Source organism: Netta rufina (genome assembly GCF_964035555.1).
Source record: "Netta rufina genome assembly, chromosome: 17".
Lineage (NCBI taxonomy): Eukaryota > Metazoa > Chordata > Aves > Anseriformes > Anatidae > Netta > Netta rufina.
Genome location: NC_140141.1, coordinates 8,730,973 through 8,756,933, shown reverse-complemented (window position 1 = coordinate 8,756,933; position 25,961 = coordinate 8,730,973). Strand labels below are relative to the sequence as shown.

Below are 25,961 nucleotides of genomic sequence, written 5' to 3'. Positions count from 1 at the left end.
GAGAGAGCAGGGGTGGGGGCTGCTTACCAAAGACGCTGATTTGATTGTGGCAAAGCGCTCTCGGTTCCGGTAGTGGAGGGCCTGATTCTGCACTGACTGGGTAGGCCGCACCTCAGGCCTGCGATCCCTGTGGCCCACCTCATCCCTTATAAATACATGATCCTGCAGAAATGGATAAAAACAAGGAGAAAGTCCAGCTGTGCTCTTTCCTCGGCGGCTGCCTGTCTCTCAGCCCTCTTTCTGCACAAGCACGGCTGTTTGAAATGCATAGTTTAGCTCTCTGCTAGCCCCTGCAGCTCCCACGGTACAAAATGAATAAGCAACACATTGCAGCTTCGGTTCGGCGTGTCAGCTGATCGCTAGCGGGATGCCTTCTGAATCCCTGGCAGATTTTTTTTTTTTTTTTTTTTTTAAACCTCCAGTATTACATACGTGCGGAAAAAAAAAGACTCAGAAGCACAAAGCAATGCAGAGCGACCGGGCTCCTCAGAAAGGTTGGCTTAAAGCACTGCAACCGAGTAATCCCTTGAAAAACGTGACTTCCATGTCTAGCAAAGCCGCCGCCGCTGCCTTTTAACACCAGAGCAACATTTTGCCTCATTCCCTTGGCAGCCCGGCTCCTCTGTCCCGGCAGCGGGACCGGCGTCCCGGCTCGCTCCCTGCCGCCGCGCAGGATCGCCGCCGCCGCCACTCAGGGATCCTGCTTTCCAGTCATGATCCCGCACGCTTCTAGCACTTTCTCTCCACAGCCCACAAAGGATTTTTTTTTTTTTTCCCTTTAAAGCAACAGCTCACGGGTTTCAGCACAAATGGTTTCTCATGCAGCCTTCCCCTGCTCGCTCGCTGGCAAAGGCGCGGCGAGCAGCGGCCGTGCTTCTGCCGAAGCGCCGCGGGCTGGGTGTGAGGACAGCAGAGCTCCTGGCGAGCCCACGGAGACCCCAACCAGCCACGCTCGTCAGAAGCACCATTGGGAACCTGCTAATTGAAGAGGTGGCCTCCAGAAGTCAGCACACCTGCAGACAGCTCCGACCACCGCCGGGTGCCTGCCGTGTCCCGTGACAGGAGCTGATGGCCACGCACCCACCGCAGGGCTCCTGGCATGGCTTCGTGGCTGCCCTCCTCGAGCTCCTCCTGCTAACCACCACCAATTGTTCCTGAGTTTCATCAGGTCTGTGGCCGTCATGGACACAAACCAAAGGCTGTGGAAGTGAGGAACGCGTACGCTGAAGGCAAGCAGGAGAGGCCAAGCTTTGAGCCGAGCGCTGGCTATGGCAGCAGCGGATTGTGGGCCTGTGCAGAGGGTGTCTGCGGGCGAGCACGAGCACTTCACCACCCTGTCACCACTCCAGACATTGGCCAGGTCAGAAAGACCCAGGATAAGAAACCAGCCAACGCACACCAACACTTCCACCACCACACCGCTGTCACGCTGCCGCGCCTCTCCCGTTCACGCTGCTCATTTCCCCTCTGCTGTCCTCAGCGTTTGGCTTTTTCTGGTTTGGACCCGTGCCAATTCAACTTTCAATATCATTTTCTCTTCTCCCGTCCTTCATTTCGAGCCCTTGTGTCCCAGGCTCCCCTTTGCCTTTGCAGGGCTGGGCCGGGCTGAGACTGTCCCGGCACCCCCGCAGCTACCCGCAGGAGCCCCAGCGTGCCCAATCGATTAAAAAGGACAGTCTGCCAAACAAGTAGTGGGCCTACACTGAGTGTAATAAAATGCTGCCGTTTCTTTTTTACATTTGTCATTGTTGGGCTTTTCATTGCCCAAGCAGGGGGAAGCAGTGTTACAGAAGGGCAATTACCGGTGGTGGGGCTGATCTTATGTTTTGCATCTGTGCACGTTCACGTGGCAGACAGGGTGCTCCCAGACTTGCACGCTTTCCCAAAAAGAGTCTTAGATTCTAATAGTTGCACCAAAAATCCTGATTGAACAGGTAAAATTCAGCAGCATCACTCAGATGACACACATGGGTCCATGGGAAGAGCACCACTCCCATGCCTTCTGTAGCTCCGCAGCACCCTCACCTATCTGGCCAAATACACAAAGCCCTCGTGAACAAACAAGGTTCCTAAGGTCTTCTAGAAACACCCCAGTCCTTCAATCACTTTCCTTCTCTCCGTTACCATACTAGGATGAATGTAAAATATTAAAAGCAGGCAAGAAGCAAACCACTGCTCAAACCAGCATGACTTGCCCAATGTCAGCCCGTGGATGACAACCCAAATTCTGCTCTCCAGAGCCCCACCTCGGTTCCACCACACACCATCTTTTCATCCTCCTCACCAAACAGCAGGTTTTACAGTCCCTAGCACCAGAACATCATCTCAGGAACATCAACCTAATGCAGCAGCCATGCATTTTTAAGAGCAATGCTCACCGCCTGTTGTTAATGGTGTTTTCGTGTTATGCCACGGACGTTCTGAGCTGACTCCTTCCAGATAGCAGTAATTATTCTGATAATTTTCGTTTATAAAGAAAGATGTAGCTTGTTCCAATAAATGCTAGGGGGGAAAGAGATATTTCTGCAACAAAACTTCCTACATGAATAAAATACCTGCTCAGAAGGCAACTGAATGAGCAAGCCACAGAAGCAAACAAAACAACTCAGTAGGTAGATGGGAGTTGATTTTTTTCCTACTGATAAATCGATGAGAATTTTGCCTCAAATTTTAATCACAGCAAAACCGGGCAGACAGATCTATAAATCGTATTTCATAGTTCAGCACTGAACATTTGTTCAGCACATAGCAGCGTTGAACCTCTCGCATTAAGTGACCTAACAAAACACAGAGGAAGGAGTCCCATTGTCTTCCGTAACCAATTCACAACCTCCCCAACAGCAAACTGACCACTCTGCACCAGCCTGAGGCAGAACCATCCAGTTTCACCTCGCCAGGAATATTCACCCGCGTGCTGCACCTCTGATGGTGCACACCAAATACCTTCATGAAGAGCAAGAGCAGCGCACAGAACTGCAGCAAACGCCCAACTTCTAAGAATTTAAAGGAAGCAGGGCGCCATTGTTCATGGTAAAACACCGGACTAAAACTCAATAATCTGCAGAGAGGTTGATGTATCAGGAGTCTTTCTAGAAAAGGCTTCATGACCTCCTTGACAGCTCCAGACAGTACGTAGGGTTTATCGCTGCCCTGCGCACGCAAACCAAAACTCAAGCCTGTAAGTCATTACACCCAAATATCCTTTACATCTCCTAGAACCACCACCTTTCCCAAGTACGAATCATGACTCCTGACACGTAGGAGAGCTCCCATCGAAGAGCAGGGCAGAGGCAGCAGGAAGGCTGTGTGCTGACCGCGGCAGCAGTAGGCACCGGCGTGCACAGGGTAATTCAGTGGACTTGTGAAGTCACTCAAGTTCCAACAGATCTTAGAGAAGTCCGTATTTATTACGGGCATTGGGCAGTTTGTGAGCATCCTCTTTTCATGCCTTTTGTTATAAACTAGATTTTAATCAGAGGATTCCCCTGGCAATGTTTTTATTCCCAAAGTTTCATCTTTAAGAGGTAAGGACCAGCAACAAGTCTGTACAGCAGAGCTGAACAAAACAATACCATACTGGCTTGTTGCTTTGATTAAATGAGACTTTTTTTTTTCCCCTTACTACTATAAAGTCTCATGAAAATAAAGTAATCCCACACGGGAGCATTCCAAGTCCTACCGCTTGCTGTATTTGTTTCGGACAGCAGAACAGCGTTCCTGGAAGCCACTCGGGCTGACTCTTCACATCAGGCAGCGGCCTGAAGCACTGAAGGTTGGGAATTGTGTTTTGCACGTCCCCACAGACTTGTTCATCCTGAATTTTACAGTTGCACACAACACTCTGGGGCCGTGGCGCAAAGAAATCAAAAGGTCTCTGACACTTGGAGCTCTGAGTCTTAAAAAATGTGAAGAGTTCAGGCAATTTAGCCATCCTGGTCATTTGCACAGTCTGGTACATCTGGAGGTTGTTAATTAACACATTTGTGGAATACCATAATTTTACACAACACTCTGATTTGACCTGTGTCAAAACAATCTAGTAGATGACCCCGTGTCCACATAACGCAGACAGCTGGCTAATTATGTTCATCTGTATTTTCTTTTTAGCCTTTAAAGGCTGATGAAATGCAAAACAACAGCTAAATTTAAACTTGAACCCCCAGGTTCTTTTACTTTTGTTTGTGATTAGGCTCCAGAGTATTACCGAGCTCCCTACTTCTCACCTCGTAGTACAAAACCAGGTTGTGTGGATTAACTTGATCAGTTTACAGAAACACAGTTAAAGCAAGCACAAATTGAATGTTTTTTTTTTTTTTTTTTTTTCAGAATAAAGAACTATAACTTGAAAATAGAATGAATGTATGTATACATAAATCCCCTGAAATGTCCTGTTCCAACTTTATTCTTTTCATGTATATATTAATATATATTATATATATATTTTGTTTAAGATTGTATTGCCCCAAGTAACAGAGAATTTTAAGAAGGCGTATGTTAAAACTGTATTTTCAGAGTGGTATATGTCCTGCTATGCATATTCTAAATGCATATGTACAGCAAAAGGTAGTGTGCAAGAGTTATCAGTGCAGATCTGGCTCTTGTGCTTCCTAAATTACTTCAAAACACCCGCTTTAAGTGACCTCTATGTAAGCTCTTTTACCCTACCTCCCTTAAAAGTGTGGAAGATCTCCCATTCTTCCAAACAAGCAATAAAAACATTCACGTGGTGTCATAATTATGCTTTTTCACAGTGCAAGTGTATGTATGTATGTATGGTGTGCAACCACAGGGTAATGCGAGTATATGCTCCCTGCCCACACGTACCCGTAAGCAGAGGCAACTAACACTTCCCTCTGTCCATAACTTAAATATGACACCATACATAAACTGTGAGTTGGGAAGTTTTTAAAAGGAGCCTAACTGAACTGAGCATTGTTCTCAGCTGAATGTCTTCATCTTACAGAACGTCGCAGTTATTACAATGCTAAGAGGATTGAATTCATAACCTCAGAAGTCTTCCTGTATTTGTACTTTACAAGTGCCATACAATCAGTACGAAGTGAAATGGTATTCTTAAGGCAAGCAGCAACTCTACTTCTTTCACAAATGCAATTTAGGTCTGGCAGGAGTGGCTCACATTTTGTCTTCATCAACTGTAACGACACCGATCCATCAGTAATATTATAATGTACCATTGTGTAAATCAATCTCTCCGACTTCTATTTTAATGCATACATAAATATAACTACCTGGCAATGTGAAATCAAAATAAACGTTCTCGAAACCTACACAAAATGAGAAACAAGCTCCAACTACAATCACCAGCACGTAAGATGAGTCATGCCGCTCTTCATTCTGATGGTTCCTTGGACTGGCCTTTTGTCCCTATTTTTTTCCAAAAAGGTCTCTCTTTAAAGGTGCTACTGAAAACATATTTGAAAAAAAAAAAGTAACCTACTGAAATTTATGCATCTTATCTTCCCATATCTTTAAATATATACAGCAATCTTTTGTTGGAGACAAAATGACTTGAGAGGTCCCTTCTATAAATGCTTCAATATTCAGTTACATAAATAGTGTATTTCAGGAGACAAAAATGCTTACAAATATTTAGTTAGTTAAAATCAGGCTTGTCGCAACCCTACAAATGTGAAACTCATACTTTTATTGCTGCTGTAATGTTTTAGCTCTTCTGGCAAAAAGCACATGTACACATTGAAGCTCTTTGCAAATGCAATCACACAAAGCCTACACTTTACTGCCCACTAGTAAATGACACTGCTAAGGCCAAGCCAAAACTATTTCACTCAAACAATCCCACAGATTAGATGCTGACTTAGAGGTAGACAACTTCAGTTTGCTATCTAGCACCAAGAAAACAAAATGGCAACAGATCACAGCATGCAGCGCAAGAACAGAGAAGCAGTGAGTAGTATTTAACTGGAAACGTACCTCGTGGGAAGGGTCCAAAGTTCTGCACACTTCCACTTCTCATGAGGGAAATCCAAGTGCAAGCAGATTTTAATCATACACTGTGACTGGTAAACAGTTAGCTTTGCTGTGACCACTTGTCACCGTGCTACACAGTACAGCACACTCATTCACAAGGAAACAAGGACTGAAGACACGAGCAGAGGTGAAGGAGTGCACATGCGGGGCAGGTGAGGAGGCATGCAGTAAGTCTGCGTGGACCCTGCCTAGACACAGACAGCGCTACCCTTCCTTAGCCATCTCTGTATTTTCAGAGATCATCTGAACACAGCTCAGCCGTTAAAATTAAAAAACACAGAACTTGACTCTGGCAAGCCCATCACCAGCTCCTGCTCTCAGCAAACGGCTTAGCACAAGACCACAGCACGCCGCTCGCTGGGCCCTACGCAGCACGAGCGACAGCAGGGAGGGCAGGAAGCTTTGGAGAGCACCAGAGGACATACCTTCTTATGAACAACGGAGGAAGTGGAATTAATTGTGCTCTCGTCACTATGCATCATGACCAGTTCAGGGCTGCTCTCATCCAGGACCTCCTGCATGCTGCTCACACTGCTGCTCTGACTGCCTGTGCTCACGGACATGCTCGGGATGGAGTGGTTGCTGCCCAGACTGTCCATCTTCCTACTCAGGTTTGATCCATGCTCACTGTCCTATAAAACAAGGGGCATGGGTTATGGATACCGCAGGAGGTCACCTGCCCAGCGGGGTGACTGCGGTGCCCAAGGTTTGCTTTAAAGGCAACTCGGCAGAGTTAAAGGGGTTTTACTCAGTATTTTGGCAACTACGTTTCTTGAGGCTGCCTGAGTTATGCAGCATTCCACAGGGGGCAGCGAGCTTTTGCCTCCTCCCCTGCAATCCTCATAAATCAGACATCAGGACAGTTTTTTGCACATATCAGTAAGTCTGGGCATGGCTCTGGCTTGAACAGGACGCATCCAGGAATACTGGATGGGTGGTGAAAGGAGTCTCATAAATGTGAAAGGAACAATCTTTGAAGTTTGTGTTAAAACCATGTTCCGAGTTTATATATGCTACAACACATTTTGTGAGTCAGAAGATGAACCCATTTGTTCATGACTCGGTAGCTATCTCAGGTACATCACGGGCGCAGAGGTTTTAACCTCCTTGTCCCAAGCAGTCAGCAGTGACATTCTTTCAAGCTAAAACCAACATGCTATATTTGTGTTTTCAGCCAAGATAAATTCTTATGTAATCTTCATTCACCTTTAAACAGCTGACTCAGAAGAGCCTGCATTATTACAGCGATTAAAGTTATTGTAATCTGCTTAGACATACCTAAGTAATTGTTCCTCACATAGGACACGTTTTTCTTCTACAGACAAATATCAGAAGTTAGCATCTTTTTTTTTTTTTCTTTTGCTTGTATACTCATACCAGCTCAGTAATCCCTGAGTATGAGCTTAATCTGGACTGATTTGAGAACATACAGAGTCCCCAGTAATAAACTAACAGGACTGAAGATGCTTGCAGTGAGTTCAGTGAGGACTGAGAGCTCTGAGCAGCCTTCAGCTCCTGCTCTGAAATAGCCTCGGCTCACCAAAATGAATGGCTTGCTACTGCACTCAGTTCCTCCTGGCCTCCGAAGTGAGCTTGGGGAGAATTACATTTCAAATCAATTAACAGGATACTCATTTGGTTGGAAACTGAAAGAAAGATAAACTTGACAGACTTGACAGATATGTATTTGATTGTCTGATTATTTTTAAGCAATTAGCAGATCATTCAGAGCCTGTGTAAAAGCACTTAAACTCCAAAATACAAAAGAATACTGTTTTACAGAAAACATATACACAGGAGAATGAAAACATTTCCAGGATGCTTATATAAAGCTGTAGAAGAAATAACTACCAGGCATCTCAGATGAGAATGTGACTATGTAACTAATAAATACATATGCACAAAAGGGCAGAGAAGAAGATTGCACACGCAACCTTAACGTTGACTTCCTGGCTTAAATACTTTCCAAATGATCTTTAGTTTTTTTCAAGAGCTCTGAGGAAAGCATTAGTATTATTTTTAGTGTTAAAAATAAGGATTTGTAATGTCCCTTACACTAAGGTAGAAAGAGAAACTGGCTTGTGGCATTTACAGCTTCTGTTAACCATTAGTAACTGAAGCGAGTGCTGTGTTTGACTTTCAGCATCAAGTAAGCAATGTACACACGAGCAATACAACCTCTTCTTGTGGTATGCAAGCTCAGGGGTAAATCCCAGTGCAGGGCATGCTGTGCACATGCAGAGTGTGAGCTTTATTAGTGTTAATTCCTGGACATACATTTTTTCCCCCTTTTTAGGGGTGGGGACAGGAAGAACAGAGGAAGATGCATCTCAGAGTCAACTGCTACCACACCTTGGCTTTTAAGCTTGGATCTGCTGAGTTGTTAAGTGTGAAGCTCACTTCCTTGTGCTTCCTGCTCTGTCACTCTCCCAGCAGTTTGTCACACACAGGTGGACACAGCTTGAAGCTTCCAGTGCAAAAATCTGACACCCCCGCTCTCCTTCCCCCAGATAAATAACCTAAAGATTTAAAGTTGCCTAGCTGGAGGGTCAGAACAGCTGCACTTTGTAGCTTTAACCACAGTGGTTGCTGTTCTTGCTGCTTTTGTGCATCTTCCCCACGGTGAAGGGCAGTATTAAGCACCAGTCTCTTCTTCCTGTGTGCTCTCCTGACACCCAGGCTTGCCCATTTCTTAAACCAACGCTGTAGCCCAGCCTTACAAGAATATCTGACATACACAAGCCTCAAAGTCAAGTCCCCAAACATACACTAAGCTTGGGCATCTCACTGCACGTGATCTTGCTGTAATACAGCAAAAAGGAATAAAAACATCAATTTGTCTGTGATTTTTTTGTGGTTGAGAACCAGGCATGGATTTATTTATCCAATGTGCCTGCACCAAATGACATAAATTTCCATCTAATCTCATCAATTAAAAAATGACTGTTTTTCTTTTCTGAGCCACAGTTAGTGTCAATTATCATACACTGATTAAGTGAGTTGTTTATTACAAGATTTAAATTGCAGCTGAGTTTTATATCTTTAATATAAAAGCAAAAAAGATTAAAAATTAAAAAAACAAGTCTTACTAATTTGGTGATTTACTTTTCAGCTCACGATAACTATACTATAAAGTAATGGGCCTATGTTAATTTAAAAAATATATATCAGCATTAATCAACTGCTCTTGGTTGTGCTTATAAGACTGGAAACCTTGGACCATCACTAGGACCTCCTTCATAGAGGCTGTGAGTTATTTTTCATCGTAGAGAATCTCCCTTAAAATGATTTTCTTCCCAAAAGTTTTCAGAAGAAAGGCAACCATTTGAAAAAATGAAGTTTTAAAGTTGCCAATAAATGCACGTCTACCACTGAGTAATGGCTGCTAATGCTCTGCATCCATACCTGGCCGTGTTTGTTCTGCCCCTTAACGACAGGAGCATCTCACTTTTCCTAAAATGATTTAGAACAGCGCAAATGGGGCAACAAAATAAAAGTACCTCCTCCTCCTCTTGAGACTCGGTCAGTGGGCCATTCCGTGTCTCTTGGAAAAGGATTTTCTTCATTTTCCGGTACTGAAGGTTATCCAGTTCACGTACTGCATCTTTTGTCCTTTGTATGAGGTCTATTAGTACCCTTGGTGGTCGGTCTCGGCGAACAAAGTCATGCTATAATCAAGGAAATAAAACACACGGTCTCAGACATGACACTAGCATGTTTCATGTGAAAACAAGGGCACAGGGGCTTCTCCCTCCCAAGAGGGGCATGAGACACCATGAGTTCACGTTCAGTAGTTAGTAATACCTGTTATGAAAGCCTCAGCACTGATTACCCGTACCGTACTCATCACTGTATCAAACAACCAAACGGATCGTGCCATGCCCTTTGAGTTTTGAAGCGTAGGCTGCAAAGCGCTTTGTTGGGAAGTCAGAGGAACTGCTTCAGCACAGAGCACAATCAAACGCAGAGTACAGAGAAAGGAGCAAAAATCACTCTGCGACTCGAAACTCATGTGCACATACACATCAGTGGCAGGAGAAGCAGGGTGGTGGGCAGAGAGGTCCTTTGAAAGCTCTCCGCCCTGACTCCCTGATTCACTTTTTGGACTGAGGTCAGGTTTTCTGGGCTCTCCGAGCATCAGAGCTGATTTGTTCCTTCCCCAGCCCCTTCACTTTAAGTGTACAAGGAACAAGACACTGCCACTTTAAACCCTGCAAATGCACAGGACTTAAAAATGAACAAAATGCATAAAGGATGAAGATTAATCAATCCTGATTATGGAAGATTACCTGCCTAAGCTTCATGCAAAGATCTGCCCTGCATCTGACCTATTCCAACTCCAAACCAGTAAGAAGACTGCAAGGCTTGTTTATTATTGAAGAGTTTAAGAGAAGAGTTTAAGAAAAAAAAAATCCAGTTCTTACCAACCCCTAAGGATGTACAAGAAGCACAGGTTTTAAGTGCAGACTTAACAATAAGTTGTTCAATGGAACTTAAGTACGTGATGCAATGCTCTGCTCTGACTTATCAGCCGCGTCCTCCTGCGCTGTACAGCTGGCGATGGAGCCTGAAAGCCCTGCAGCTTCCTGATTCAACCTCTGAGTACGTGAACGGTCTGAGCATACACTTGCCAATATTCTGCATGGGATCACTGCGTTAGCGTACGCTGCTTAATATACACCACAGGAGACAGCTTTAAAGCACAAACACCGTGTGTGCGTTTCTAGATAGGTGAATAATGAAAGATGGGAATAGGAAATAAAGTTTTGCACCCCGCACAGCAAATGGCAGGATGGCCTTTTGTTAGTGAGCTCCACAGCTGGGCCCCCGCTGCAAAGAAGGTCTCAGGAGGATCAGGTCTGCCTGCCTGGTCTCAGTTCATGAACTCGGGGCAACACACCTCTCCCTGGATCTGATGGCACCCCTCAAACTCAAGCACTAATACAGCCACCTGTAGCTGTAGTAACAGACACAACAGACCCAGCCCTTCTCAAAACACAAGTCTTGCGTACAAGCAAGTTGACAACATCATCATTTAATGATTTCTAAATAAGCATAGGAATAATCATGCCGCAGGCTTATTTCTTGTTTTTAATTGAATTCAAATTATTGTGCATTTCAGTTTTGTTAAGGGAGCAAGCTAGTCACTTCAGTATCCATTTCTTTGCTAGCAGCGATGGCGTTTATTTTTGAATTATAACTAAAAATACCACATTATTTCACACAGAAGCCAAATGATTCATTTCTGCTCCTTACAGATCCCCACCATTTATTTCTCTGTAAACAGCAGCAAACAATCTGCAGCTTATTTATGATTAGAAAAAAGGTAACCATTTTTATCTCATCGTAGATAACAGGTATTTTTTAGAAAGCAGTAATGCATTTGGAACAATGATCCTGAACTTAACTCCATCCTACCTATCCAGTGTATACTCGTTTAGGCATACTCTTCAACACTGCAAATACTCCTTTCATTAAGTGACAAGCTACGTGCTTCGTATTTAAGCTCCTCAAATATTAGAATGGGACCACATGGAAACTATAAGGTAGATGCATAAAAATATAAACAAAAGTCTTGTATGACAAGAGCACAATTCTAAATGCTTATCCACATGAAATAACTGAACTACATACATAAGATGTAGTCACTGCTCTGCTAGGTACTGCATAAATTGGTAAGAGATGATGGCTGATAGGACTTAATTTGTATGCTTTCTTCAAATTGTAAGAAAAAAACAGACTCAAAAATAAGTGCTTAACCCCAAGGCAAGCAGTAAGTTGGCTGGAAGACTAACCAACAGGACCAAGTCTCCTGAGAATATCACACAAGCTGAGAAAAATAAGAAAATACGTGTTTAAATATAATTTTGTAATTTAATTTTGAAAGTGAAAATATTATTGAGATAGGTTTGGTTTGTTTTCATCCAGGATAGTAAACTGAAACTGAAAATATCCTCTAACACCTCCTAAAATTCAGTTCCCTTTAAAAAATGTGGCCACAAAAATTTCTCTCTATCCCTGTTTATTACATGCAAGTAAAAAAAAATCCCTAAAAGAAAAAAGATCATGAATCTTATAATCTGACAAGCTTTAGGGAGGAGATGTTTCCTGCGGGAGGGAACATCTGGGGCACTGCTCTGAAAGTCTAAAACCAAACAAAAAGACTGAATATACATAATTTAAGAATGACATCTCAGCTCCAATTGTTTGTGCAGACTCCAACCTAAGGTACTCCTGAAATCATATCCTTCAATGAACTTACACTATTCCTAGAGAGCAGAAAGACTGCCAATCCACATGAATGAATCATTCTGAAACCCACAACATAAACCTATTAGCTGGTCAAAGGATTGTCAGGGTGCTGCAAGCAGAACCGGAGAACAAAACGCTGGTTATGTGCCACAGCACAAATGGATCACAGGAAAAATATACCGGGCGCTGAAGAGAAAGTAAAAACAAGCTCGTTTGTCAGGCTTTACCTGGAAAGTGAAGGCATGAGGGTTAAATATTCTATATGGTCCAGGCTTAAAGCAAAGACAGAAGCGAGTGCAAAGCCAGCTATTCAGTAAAGAGTGCATGATTTCGATTTCTCACTTCAAGAACCAAGAGATTCAGAAACATCCATGAGAACGCATTTTACTGAGCTGAAAAAGCAACAAGAGAAGCCATAAAACAAAGGCTGAATGGTAGCCTTAGAACAAAAATCAGCATGAAAAGGCTGGCAGGTAGACACAGAGCAGCAATCTAACCTACTGTGGAAATTAAGCAAAACACCCTACGGAGCTAACAATTCCTCTGCTCAAATATTTAAGGAAAAACCGAGTCCTGTTTACCTGGTGTGAAACAGCAGCATGCCATGCAATTCTCACCAGCAGCTATGTACGGCAACCAGAGGAATAGCAGGGCCACTAATCAATTTTATAGAAAGGAGATACTTAAAAATGAAAAATAAAAAAAAGCCTGATGGAGAAGGGGCTGGACAGGATTTCACACATCCCTACTTTGTAAAGAAAGGTTGCTCTTAAATTTTCCAAAGACAAAGCCCTGGGAATTATAAACAGTTCCTGTACTTCTCAGGTAAACTGAATGCTGTAGACTTGAGAAAATGGAACTGATTTAGGGTTCGCTGACAAGACTCTGTCAAACTCAGGACGCATCAGTCCCAACATGGGTCCCCCTCCTACGTGCTCATGGCTATTATGAGCCTGCACGAGGCACTTTCCAAAACGACAGTTATTTCCAAAACTAGCTCTAATTAATTGGGTTTGGTATGGAGACTGCTGAAGGGACATAAACAACTTTTTGGTAGTTGATAACTTAACCCAGGCCTATTCTGTTAGTGCTAGTTTTAACTTCTAAGCATGATGCATGAATATGGAAAAAGAGCAAACATTAGAAGACATTAATTAATCAAGAGCAATTACTCAAAGCCCATCTAGGACAAAAAAAAAAAAAAAAAAAAGGTTGGAAAATGGGATCAGAAACAGATAGAAACACAGCACTGCCTGACTAGAGAAGCTGAAAAATGTAATGGCTGGAAATACACTAAAAAATAGATGCAGAGTTTGCTTGCGAAGTAATAATCTACAGGTGGCACTAACCAGTAAACTTGTCAAGACCTCTGAACAAGACAGCAGCCAGAAGAATGAAGCAGCCCAAACCCCACTGCTGTGGCAGTGCCAAGCACAGCCTACGTAACCATACCTGCAGTAACACACTCAGATAGCACATTAGCCAAAAATGCCTGTCCAGCCAGCTGAACTCTGGACAGAAGTTAACCCCAAACCAGGATCAGACAGGCACAAAGGAATGATTTACAAGGCTACAGCAAAAAGGAAATAGCTGAACTGAGAGCAGGCAGAAAGATCCCCATCCCTGGAGGTGCCCAAGGCCAGGCTGGGTGGGGCTCTGAGCAACCTGGTCTGGTGGGAGGTGTCTCTGACATGGCAGGGGGGTGGAATTAATGCTGTTTTAGGCTCCTTCCAACTCAAACCATTCTATGATTGTGAACAGATTTGAAAGGTATGAACAGATCAGAATTAATCATGCTGACATTACTAGAAAAAAATATGTTTGTGATAACCTTCCTGAACTCCTTCTGCATCGCGCTGAAAAAGGACGAAACAGGACAGCTCAGAGCAACCCACAGCAATCCCGGCCTGGCCGGGACATAACCTAGGTCACTCAGGCTCTTTCCATCCCTAATACCCCTGTTTCTTTAACTAATCGGCCGCTACCTGTAAAACTTCATTAAGAGCCTAATCCTCTCATCATCTGGAGTATAATTCTCAAAGTACTTCCAGCTCTGCAGTACTTTTGCTATTGCCTGTGCGTCTTATGAAGCCTGGTTAAGTCTTGAGTTTGAGTAGCAATTAAAATGGCTTTTCACATTTTCTGTCGCGTCCACAGAGAAGGTCTGTAGCAAAATACAAGCCTTAAATCTTCACTGAAATTGAATGTAAGCTTGGCAACAAATATTGCCTGTTGCACAACAGAAAAAATAACATTTTTCTCTGTTGGAGAAGACAAAGAGAAAAACGAAGGCACATCAGGAAGTTAACAGTTACGGCACTTTACACAAAATCATGTAAATGCCCCCAAAAGGTCATTTTTAGTTTCTTCCCTCATCTCTTCCCTGCTCTTTCAAAGGCCACAGAGTGCAGCATGGTCACAACTCAGGGCATCCTACTGACCCCATGGCATAGCAGAGAGACTGGTGGAAGTTCCCTTTTCTGCAAAGAGCTCAGAAGCTTGCTCCTAAGGCTTGCTTACACAGAAAATTACTGTTTGGTATTCACATCTGCAGCCCAGATTTAACTGATCCAGCACTGGACCTGTCTGTCTTTGATCATACTTTCAGTTAAGGGATGTGCAGCTTTGTCTTGAAGGAAGAAAATTAAAAATAATTAAATATATCACGATGACATCTTTCTACTCCCCTGCTGGCAGCCTCCTCCTTCAGCTGAAGGACCTGTCGTTCTCTCTACTGGCTCATGGGGCTTGCAAGTTCTCTAGCACAAAAGGAACCTCTGCCAAGCTCTGGGGTGTACAGGGAGCAGGGTGCTGGGCTGCTTCCTCAAGAAACTCCTCACTCAGCAGTATAAGCATTTAACTACACAGACTGCCTCTACTTTTCTCCAGCAGTTTGACTCTTGAGCATCATGTTATAAAGGGAGTTGCAACCGCTTCCTGATTTTACCTGTAACCTTGAATAGCCTAAAATACTCCAGTACTTCTAGTAAGGCCACCACGCTTTCAAACTTGAGCCTAAAGGCCAGAAAGTTCTTCAGGAAACAAAGAGTGTGACTCTTCTGCCGTAGGAGCCTTAAAAGATGTTTGATGGGATATCTTAGAAAGGTGCATGCAGTGAAAAGGCAACCAATTCCCAACTTTAGAGACTTAAAGGAATCCAGCCTCACACTACCAAAAAGCACAAGGCTTCTGCAAATTTTTCAGCTCACAAAGAAATTTGTCCAATAAACTGTGTAAAATGCAGCCTATTTCTAGCACACATAAAGAGAATTCCAAATTCAGATCGTGGTAAGCAGTACTGTGGTGGCCAGTAACAACATGCATCTGAACACATGCAGTTATTAGTTCCTTTAAAACCTCAACAGTACTTTAAAAAAAGACCCCCCCAAAACTACTGATACAGACAAGAGAAAAAGCAACAGTGTTTTGAAAAAGGGAAAATACTCATTCACCACCACTAGAATTACTTTGGGGTAGGCAAACACATTTTTCCCAAATTTCCGAAAGAGATTTGAAAATTTACCCGTAATAGATCTGTTGATGATGGCCTTTCCTGAGGTATTTTCTGTAAGCAGTAATCAACAAATCCCCTAAAGGAGTCTGACCTGTAAATTAAAGAAGAAAAAAAAAAGGTTTAAATTAAAAATAAGCTTAGTATCTGAAATATACACAAACTTACTAGCAAAGAGCAAAAGAAAAACCCTGACTAATTTGTTCTCAAGTACTAGGGCACAACAGTTAACTGACTTTTCTAAATTCTGAGTAAGCTGATCTCACCAGTTCTTTCAACAGTGGATACAGACATGGCAGTTATCCGCAGCCGCAAAATGAAAGCCAAACAAGAACTCTGTGTACCAGCCAGAGTTTTCAATTTTATTTCAGCTACTTAAAATTAGATGACAATGAAATTCACAGCAACTCCAGAAATGTGCTTGCTAAGTTAGCTGATGAAATGACTCCCTGCTCTCTAGATGCTTCCCACCATTTGCAACGCTGACTCAGGAAAGCATCTTGGTACATGGTTAGGTTCAAAGACACTTTAGGCTTCACAACCTGAAAGAAAACTAATCTCCCAGATGCTCATCATCTCAAAAGCAGCATAAAAGGCACCTTGCTTGCTCCTTGTGCTCTCAAAGTCACAGACAGCAAACAGGTGACTATAAACAAACTGCCTGCAATCAAGAATACTGATTCTTGTACTGTATTCCCAAGCTGCTTCTACTCTGCATTGCAAATTCTGCACAGAATGATCTGAGTAAAGGTGTGGAGATATGAGAGCAATTTCTTTGAATCTTGAAAAATGGACAAAAGAAAGACGATGAAATAAGGAAGTTGATGTGGAGTGGGTTTGATAAAATGATCAGCAATGAAATAATTATGCTACTTAAACGCCTAATGGGGGAATTTCCCACCTCTCCAGGAGCTGTTGTTTCAAGCCATCTGCAGACTCTACTAAGCATCGCTCGATGGCTACGTTCCACCCTTGAGTACAAAGAGCAGGACATGGAGTAATGCCTTCGCTCCCAAAGAATAACAAAATATTCTTGTATCAAAGCTTAGATTCTGGAACAAGAGCTCGTAGTATGGGGAGTATTTACTGGCTACAGAGCTCTGATGACTTTTGAAGTCCCTCACTGAAAAAAAAAAATCTAATTACCTCTGTAGCCTCTCCTCTCCCTTCCCTTCACATTTCAGCTGTAGCATAATGCTAACAATTCTGTCAGAGATCTTTTGCAGCTGGAAACCTTGCTGATGCTGAGCTGAGGCTGGCTTAATGTATCCAAGAATATTTTAATTCCTGCGGCATCTACAGCCCCATAATTATCACCTCCACACATTTAGATTGTAGCACAGCCAAAGTGACAGAAGGTCAAAACGGAGCCTGCCTACACAGGAGCATTATTCAGGAATGCAGTCAAATCACTCCACTGCAACAAACACTTTTCTTGTCAGATTTTAGCCATGCAGAGAGCATCACAGAGCGTTTTTGGGGAAACAAAGCACAAAACCTGGTAATAAGCTCTCTTACCATTCATTTGACTGTAACGTAGGGGAATCATTCTGGGCTATGTGATATAAGGCACTCATTGCATTCATGTTGAAAAGTGGAGGCTTCCTTTCAGCTAGAAAGAAAAGAGAAAGGTGTGATAAGGCAGTCTGGAAAGAAAAGGAGACAGATATGGAAGCATGAGCAAGGTATTGCTGCTAAATCAATAGCTCATTACTGTTGTCATCACATTTAAGCCAATTATTGTAATCTTCTGGGTTATTCCAGGACAACCACTCAAGGAAAGCCGTTATTCACCCGAAGAGTGGATGAAGGAGTCCAAAGAACAGGATGCAAATTATAAGGAAAAGTTTCCAGTACATTTTATCTTAACTGCAACTTTACCCACCTAATCCTCAGTGGTAAAAATCAGCAGCAGCTGACTAAAACAGAGCTCAGACATACAGTGTGGCACCCATACCTAGGGAAGAGTGGTTGCCCATTTCATTTACCGTTGGCAGTCACCTGTGGAAGTCAGACAGGTTGCCAAATTCACTTGCCAGGTGTGCTTTTAACTCCTCTTTATCAAAGCTCTTCCTAGTCCTTGCACTTCCGAGAGGACGAGTGCCTGACAGCCCCCGAACAGATTTTACACAGAAATTGAGCAATGATAGTTTTCACTGCCATGTGAGTTGTGCCAAGCTGACAGTGATGCCAGTATTTTTATTTTTTATTTTTTTAATCATTATTTATTTTAAGTTCATGTCAGGTCAGATCAGAGCAATCACTTGTCCTAGACATGCAGCACGCATGCACAAACCACTGTGTTTTCTTCTCTTTAAACACTGCTTGCTTTTGGCTAGACCAGAAATTAAGAGACCAGCATTCACAGAAAGCCAAGTGGTGCTCATCAAGAGATTTCCTGCCCCTTCATTCCTGACCACGTGCTCAGATATGGAACCATGCGAAAGCAAAGCTTTAAGTTTAATACTGCTCAAATTGAAAAGAAGGATTGAAAATTAAAGGCAGGTCCTTTCTAACGCAACTTCTTAGGACATCTTGGCATAATAGTTGCTCTAACCTTCTCCAAACCCAGCTTGTAAGAGCACAGACTGCAAACCATACTTTCCTCTTCTCTGGGAGCAAACAAAAATAGCAGCACTTTGTTCTACAGCAGAACAGCAGGGGATAAGTCATATAAAGTACGAAGAGATAAAATGTTTCTTAGACCCCAGCTGAAATACCGGAGACTTGCTTATGTCTCACTCCATTTCATGAAGCATTTCTGCAGTTTTGTTCATGCCTGGCCACGCATTCAGGTGAGGTGCACTACACCTCCTCACAAGAAAGACCTGATTGTGGCCATTACATATCTTCCAAAATCAGCACTTAATCAGTCTGTAAATTTAAGTATTTAGAATTCTTTCATATACCCTTTCTTTTGATTGAGATGCAGCAATGTGAACGCAGAGCATTACTTCCACAATTCTGACACTGTTTTGAGTTCACTTGTTGGGTATTACCTGTGAAAACAGCTGGCATTTTCAACTTGAAGCTTTTCCTAACACACTGACTGAACATGGGGAAATCAAGTATTGGAAATAAAAGTGCTGTATTGGGGAAATAAAAATATTGGGGAAATAAAAGTGCTTGTCATATAGGGAGCCCAGTTTACATAGGCACCAAAATCCTGCTTCTCAGTGAAGGAAGCCTGGCAACCCCTAGCATTGGTTTGGAAACTGAAAGACACTTCAGAAGAGCCAATAAAGGGGGCTCAGTATTTGCAAAATAGGCCTGCAAAATGTGGTCTCTCTTGATCTTGCACACTAGATGAACACAGAAGTACAGCAGCATTATTAGTGCCTTGCCCTTGATTTGCCACTTTAACTCAGTTGAGTTTAACTCAACTGTCACTGCTTTCCAAGTAAGACTTGGAAGAATAGGAAGAATAAACTTTATGGAATAAGAATCTTTTTTTTTTTAAAAAAAAACAACCTCCCAACAATTATTGGGGACAGTTCTTTATTCACATCAGAGGCAAAGTATTTACTCACCTAACTCAATACACGTGATCCCAAGGGACCAGACATCCACCTTTCCATCGTACTGCCCTTCGTCCATAGCAAGGATCACCTCTGGTGCCATCCTGCCAACCACAGGACAAAACACGCAGGTCAGAGGACACAACCTGTGACTCCCAGCACACAGCTTACAATGAGATGGCTTCATCACCTTCAGCAGCACAGCGGGGCACAATTTCAAGGGCCAGCATGGATCTGAGTAAAGCCATGATGAAACAAAAGAGTGCTTGGCTGCACAAGAAACTCTTCCAAGATGCAGATTAAGAAAGGGAAGTAAAAAAGAGGCCAACCTCGCTGCTAGCAAAACTTGCTGGCACATGGGAGACCCACACTAATCTCAAAGGCATTGTACCCTCAGGCAGACAGCAAGGGCTGGGGGAGTCCTAAAGGCACCATCTCTCACCAGAGCTGGTGGGTTTTCCATGGGCACACCAGGAGAATTTTCCAGTACATATGTGCAGCCTGCAAGTATCGCTATGAAATGAACAGGGAAATCCAGAACAATGGAGAAATACGGTGGTCCAGGATAAAGGGATGAATGTTGGGGGGGGAAAAAGCAGCAGGGTCAGCCTGCAAAAATGTAGCCTATTTGGTTTTGTTCTTCAAAGATGAAGCAGGCTTCCTGCCAAATGGGCTTGTTCAGAGGTTGGGCCATAGGTGACCTCCCAGAAATGCCTGGGAGGTCTGCCACAAAGTAAGTGGAGTGTAAAGCTATGCTGGCCCACTACGTTAGGAATGCTAAGCAACTCAAGTGACCCTTAAGCACGTCTCTTCAAAAGAGAATCTAAGTAGCTGCGTGGCTTCCAGTCTGCAGAGCTGGATTAAGCAACTTCCCTTTCTCCATATGTTTGCCTTAATGCCACTACCTATGGCAAATGTTAATAATTTTTAAGCCAATGGTATTATAGAAGTCAAAACATTAACTTTCAAAGTGCTGTACAATCTACCTCTACTCATGGGCACTGAGAAAGAACCTGTTTCCTGAAGAGCTGGACACGGGAATTGTAAAAACGCTGCTTTGTTAATATAGTTGGCTAATGTAGTTTTTATGCCAGATACTATTTTTAGACTGTGAAATGCTGGAAATGTAAGGCAGCAGTCCCCATGAAGTACCCCATGCTTTACTCACCAGTAAGGCGTTCCCACAAAAGAATTGGCAGGGGAGACTATAGATGCAGACCCAAAATCAGCTAGTTTCACTTGACCTGGTTCTGTTAGAAGAATATTTCCAGCTTTAATATCCCTTTAAAAGAAGAAAAAAAAAAAAAAAAAAAAAAGCACACTTCTGGTTACAGTAGAATAGCTTTGAAAAATTTACACATAAACAGAACTCTGCTAACCTGTTCTCAAATTAAATATTCAAAAAAAAAAAAAAAAAAAAAAGAGAGAGTTGTTTAGAAGCCTGGTATTACAGAAAGCTAGAGAGATCAAATACCTGACTTCATTTGGAACAGAAATCTGACTGCACCCAAAAAGTGTGCTAGGGAATGAAGGACAAGGCTGAGGTCCCAAACTGAGAACAAGGGAGTGTTTCCCCCTAATACCCAAGATGTGACAGATACCAGAAATGTTATTTTAATCTTTCAAATGACTGGGGTCCATTAATTTCCTGCAAGTCTCAGATAATTCATACATTACAGAAATTAACAATAATGAAGCTACTGCAATACATACGGCACAAGATACTTTCAACATGTTTGGCATTTCTCAACTCCAGCAGTAAGTGGGTTAATTACAAATTAATTGCCAATAAAATGCTGAGAAAGGTTAACTCCATTTGCACGCCTTCTAAGAAACCTGGCAATGGGCCTATACAAAGTTAGAGAAGAATTCACTTGAGTACCATTTACTTCTAATCCCTAGGATTTCTGGCCTGTTATACCTGAACTATTTTTTCTTGCACACATCAGAATAAAAAAGAATTGCTTTAAGAAATTCAGGTCTCCTGATACATTGCAGCTGAAAAATCACAACATAGTGAAGTTCCTCGAAACCCTGACACAGCACCCCAAGAACAACGGGAAAGCTGTACACTGGGTGTGCCAGGTTTGACTTCACATAGCAGCAGCTCAGTTAGTTACTTCTGCAAAAGCAGACCCTCAATATATGTTGAATACATGTAAGGGATCCATCAGCCAGGCTGGGTATACAGTCTGGAATGTCTCTTTGCTGTCTTATAAAAAAAAATAAAAATCTATAAATAGAAAACACATCAAGAAAAAAAAAAAGCTTTTCATATCTGGTGTTTGACTGTAGGTCCTTAACATTGAAACCACTTATTGGTAGTAGCAGACGTCCCACATAAACAAGTAGGACTTGATGATCTTTGAGGTCTTTTCCCACCTAAATGATTCCACGATTCCAAGTTACTGGGTATTGCCAAACTCACACATTCGGTGACCATATGAAAAAGGAAGCTAATTAGATAAATGGGAGGGGCAACAAAGCTACCTTGTGTTTGCTGCATACGCTGAGTTATTGTACAACAGATGAAGGACAGCAACTTGTGCACCAACCACAAACTGCAGGCCCAGAGGAACAGGCCAGCTGAAAGACTGCTGAAGTTCAGCATGATGCAGACATGGGTGCAATGCTTTATCTCCAAAGGGCAGCACACAGATGGGCAATGCTGGAATAACAAGAGCTGCAGCAACAGGCATGGACCTGCAGTGCTTCAGCAACATAGCTGGGCTCTCAGAACCTCTGTTTCCTCACTCCTGGGACAACACTGCTTCAAAACCAACATTACAGCATTTTTGGTGCACATGTGCTACTCAGGTAAGTCTTCATGTTTTGGGTCTATGCATTTGTCACTTTTGAATGAGGACAAGTACCAAACAATGCCTTGTGTGCACAAGAACAAACCCTCAGAAGTCCTTCAGAGACAGCACAAGTCCTGTCCTCTCTGCTTCGTCTCCACTGCTACCCTCACAGTTCAGCAGGCACCTCAGGTATCAACTTAGGTATCTGTGCTAACTTCAGATTGCCTCGTGTCTGCAATCTGATGGGATAATCTCACCCTTTGCCACCCCACACAGTGCCACTGGGACAAAGTGTTAAGGGGGAGGCCCAGGGAGCTCAGGATGAGACCAGGGCCCTGCTTTTTCCTGCATCTCCACAAGGTGTCCCCCCATTCCAGGTCACACTCGTTTCGCCTTCCTGGCTTTTGGGCAGGGAAACCAAAGTTGTCCCAGCTGCCAGCTTTGGTCCCTCCTCACCGTCATTGCTTCACCTGCCCCAGTGCTCCTGTCACTTGCCACAGCAGGAGATTTTACTCCAAGGATTTTACACACAGCTAGGAAAAGGCAATCTTTCAGCTCTCCTCTTTAAGTTAGAGCATCTTACAGAAAACTAGAGTTCTCCCGATGGTCCTGGGAGAGGTCTTGCTTTCTTCGCTCAGGAATTAAAAGGCAAAATATCCTTTGGTAGAAAACCACTCAGATAGGAAAGACCTGCATGGTACTTAACATTCCTCGTGGTCACTCAGCATACTGCAAGAGTGAAACTTTTCCCAATTTCAAAGAGAAATAACCAGCTCCGTTTGTGATATGCAGTAAACACATTAATGGGCAGCTCACACGGAGTAGCTAGGATTCAGCCGACTTTATACAGCACAATAGTTGTGCCATGTTTAGAAGTCCTAATCACGACCAAAACCTAATTCTTAGTAGATCCCATGCAGGCAAGTCATTTACTATAAAAAAGAATTTAATGCCCTCTGAATGTGTGTAAAGTTAGTTCAGAACAGGTATTCTTATGCACAAATAAGGGCATATGTGTAAAGGGTTGACCAGAAATCATTTTAATTTCATAAGTTGACATTCTAACTTAGTATTTTCCTTAGGCCTAATAAAATAACCTTGCGTAGATACACCCCAAATAGTTATTCTATTCTAACAAATGACAAATAATTAAATTCCTTACTGTCTGAGCCTCAAGTATACAATTTTTCTGCCCACAGCTTGTCAGCAGACTACAGAAAGGCTTTTAACCTGATGACTTCAGGTTAAGTTAAGCAGGTTGAGTCCCAAACTGCTTTACCCTGATGACTTCTCGCTCACATTACCCTAATCTATTTCTCATCCTTTTCACAGCAACTCCTTGACATAAAGCACCAGCAGTTCCCAAAATAAGACAAAAACACAAAATAAGAACATGCAACATTGTTGAAAAATACGTGAAAAAAAATCAGAACTGCTGGAAAGTAAAGATCTAGGAGCTGGTGCTCATGAGCAGCCTGTTATAACATCCTCCTCTGTGTGTTCTTATTTCTCTTAAGTTAGTTTTAGCCTTGAGTTGTGCTTTCATCAGCTGATTTCTGGATGCATAAATTTGATCTGATTTTATTTACTCACATGTAAAAAAATAAAATGTCTTAAAAATAGTCTAGCTCTACCACACTGCTTTACTAGGTGAATTTAGGGTGTGTGTTTTCCGATCCATGCTTTCTGCCAACATTCAGGTGCACTTTTTTACCAGGGTCTGCAGAGAACAGTTGCTAACATCGAAGAGAATTCAGCTCTGGAATATAGCTGCATTGAATTATTATAGAAGGAATGTGTTCCTTAACAGCCAGCGGCTTTTATTTATAAATCTACTCTGGCAGGGTTGTACTGACAAGTCCATTAGAGGGAACTTTGGCAGGAAAACCTTTACCAGAGTTGCTTAAACACAATGAAGTGATTTTCAGACTCCAGCCCGGGGAAGACGGAAGGACATCCAACAGCACTGAGCTCTGCCTTACCTATGAATCTTACAGTGAGAGTGCAGGTAGGCCAGCCCCTGCAAGGCACCGTGGGTGATGGCAGCAATCTCCACTTCCTGAAGTGGCTTCTTGTGAACTAAGGAAAAAAAAATCAGGAAAAAAACATAAGAAAACAGCAATCTTTTCCTGAGAATGTTTCTAAACAGGAGATACCTCTCCAATTTTGCAAGCCACGAGGTGAGCACCATCTTCATCATACTAATTTTCTGTAGCAGCTTTGAGTCTGCATACAGCCTGTGTGTATTTCATGTTAAACACTTTTCTTCACTTCCTGCTAGGGCCAATAGTTACTGCGATGACTGCATACAGCTTGCCAAATGTATGTGAAATACAACTTCAGTCCTTAGCAAGGAAAACTTCCCATTTTTTTTCCTAGTCTCTTGTTTTATAGAGCTATCTGTGACCATTCCTATGAACTGCAAGGCAGGGACAAAGGTGATCTCTACAGCTTTTTATTACGGATACTCAGATAACAGGCAGCCGGCTTCAATCAAAGCAGAAACCACAGGAATAGCTGTACCTTCCTTTTACAACATACATGCCAACTATATGCAGCACTGGCTTTCTGGGAAAATCTCAGCTTACCCTTAGTACCATGAACACAGGCATTCTAGCTACAGAACCCAGTAGTATAGACAGACTGCCTCTGCCATCTGTAAAATACCAGGTTGTGAGAAAACAGCCTCCCATTGTACTCAGAAGGGACACTAGAGAAAAGAAAATCAAAGACTATGGTTCTAACTCACCTTCTAGCAAATCAGAAGCTGATCCTAAACAGTACTCCATAACCAACTGCAAGAAAAAAGCATGCTTTTAAATATGATACGCACTCCTCCACAAATAATTACTGCTTGGATGGCTGAGAAGCAATAGAAGTAAAACCTGAAGTTTTAAGAAACGTAATCAGCAATCAACAAAATAAAGTGCTCCAAATAAATTCCAGCAACATCAGACGTCCCAATTTGTTGCAAAGAAGGTTCAGGCACTGGAAAGCTATGGGGAGATTCTCTAGAGGATGCTCCATAATTATTGTTTAACCTGCTTGAATACAGAGGCCTGCCAAAGAGAGGTGGGGATCTCTTCCAATATCCTAAATATCCATTTCTTTCAAATTACCAGGGAACTTTTTTTTTTTTTAGAAGAAGAAAGGGACTATAGGTGGCATGGGATGAATACTGCTGCACGTACTGGATGCCTGGTTGTCATACCACAAGCTTTCTGCACACAAAGACCCCGAGCACCATGCCACTCACCCATGCAGTATGCTCTTTCAGGTAACAGCCCTTATACTCTATGGTGTTGGGGTGCTTCAGCTGTTGTAGAAACTTGACTTCTTTAATGATATCCTGCCATTTCTAATAAAAACAAAGGAAAAAGATATGAGTACACTTCCCCACTTAATCCCCCTAAATGCTTTCATACACCACAGACTACAGTACAGTCTGAAAAGCATCCATTATGCAATTTTATGATGTGAAGATGACAAGAGCTGTAGTTTCAAAAGCACAACTTTACTGAAGTTTTGGGGTAGTCACTGTTGCAGTAAGACCACCCTAAGACACATTTAGCTTGAGGACAGCCAAAAATTGTATTTTTTTTCTCTTTTTATCTGCAATACATTTTACTTGAAGCACTGTTACTGTTAAAATTAACTGCCCTGTGGTCTGAAACTCAGTAACAAACCCACCTGCCCCCAGACAGCTACAGCACATGCTACAGAGCGGTTTGCTTCCTTCTGTACTGCAGCACAAGGCCACTGACATTTGGAAGACCTCTGGAGTAGTTATAGACAGCACATGCAGAAGACCAACAGGTAAGTAAGGAAAAATTAATAATGAACATCCCCTTTGGCCGGAAAAAACACGTT

General features: G+C 42.7%; 1 protein-coding gene across 6 annotated transcripts in view; it reads right to left on the bottom strand.

The window, feature by feature from the left end:
* The window catches only part of TAOK3 (TAO kinase 3), an 82,894-nt gene that overhangs the window by 16,320 nt on the left and 40,613 nt on the right, over window positions 1–25,961 (bottom strand). For 5 of the 6 annotated variants that reach the window (XM_084297388.1, XM_084297387.1, XM_084297389.1 and 2 more), the window contains 10 exons: window positions 25,348–25,449; window positions 24,841–24,886; window positions 24,074–24,170; window positions 20,459–20,572; window positions 19,303–19,394; window positions 17,291–17,384; window positions 15,785–15,866; window positions 9,510–9,677; window positions 6,435–6,641; window positions 28–162 (listed from right to left, as the gene is read on the bottom strand). In XM_084297388.1, the coding sequence (XP_084153514.1) occupies window positions 28–162; window positions 6,435–6,641; window positions 9,510–9,677; window positions 15,785–15,866; window positions 17,291–17,384; window positions 19,303–19,394; window positions 20,459–20,572; window positions 24,074–24,170; window positions 24,841–24,886; window positions 25,348–25,449 (1,137 nt within the window). The remainder of the gene's footprint in view (window positions 1–27; window positions 163–6,434; window positions 6,642–9,509; window positions 9,678–15,784; window positions 15,867–17,290; window positions 17,385–19,302; window positions 19,395–20,458; window positions 20,573–24,073; window positions 24,171–24,840; window positions 24,887–25,347; window positions 25,450–25,961) is intronic. The other variant, XM_084297392.1, reaches the window with a different exon arrangement.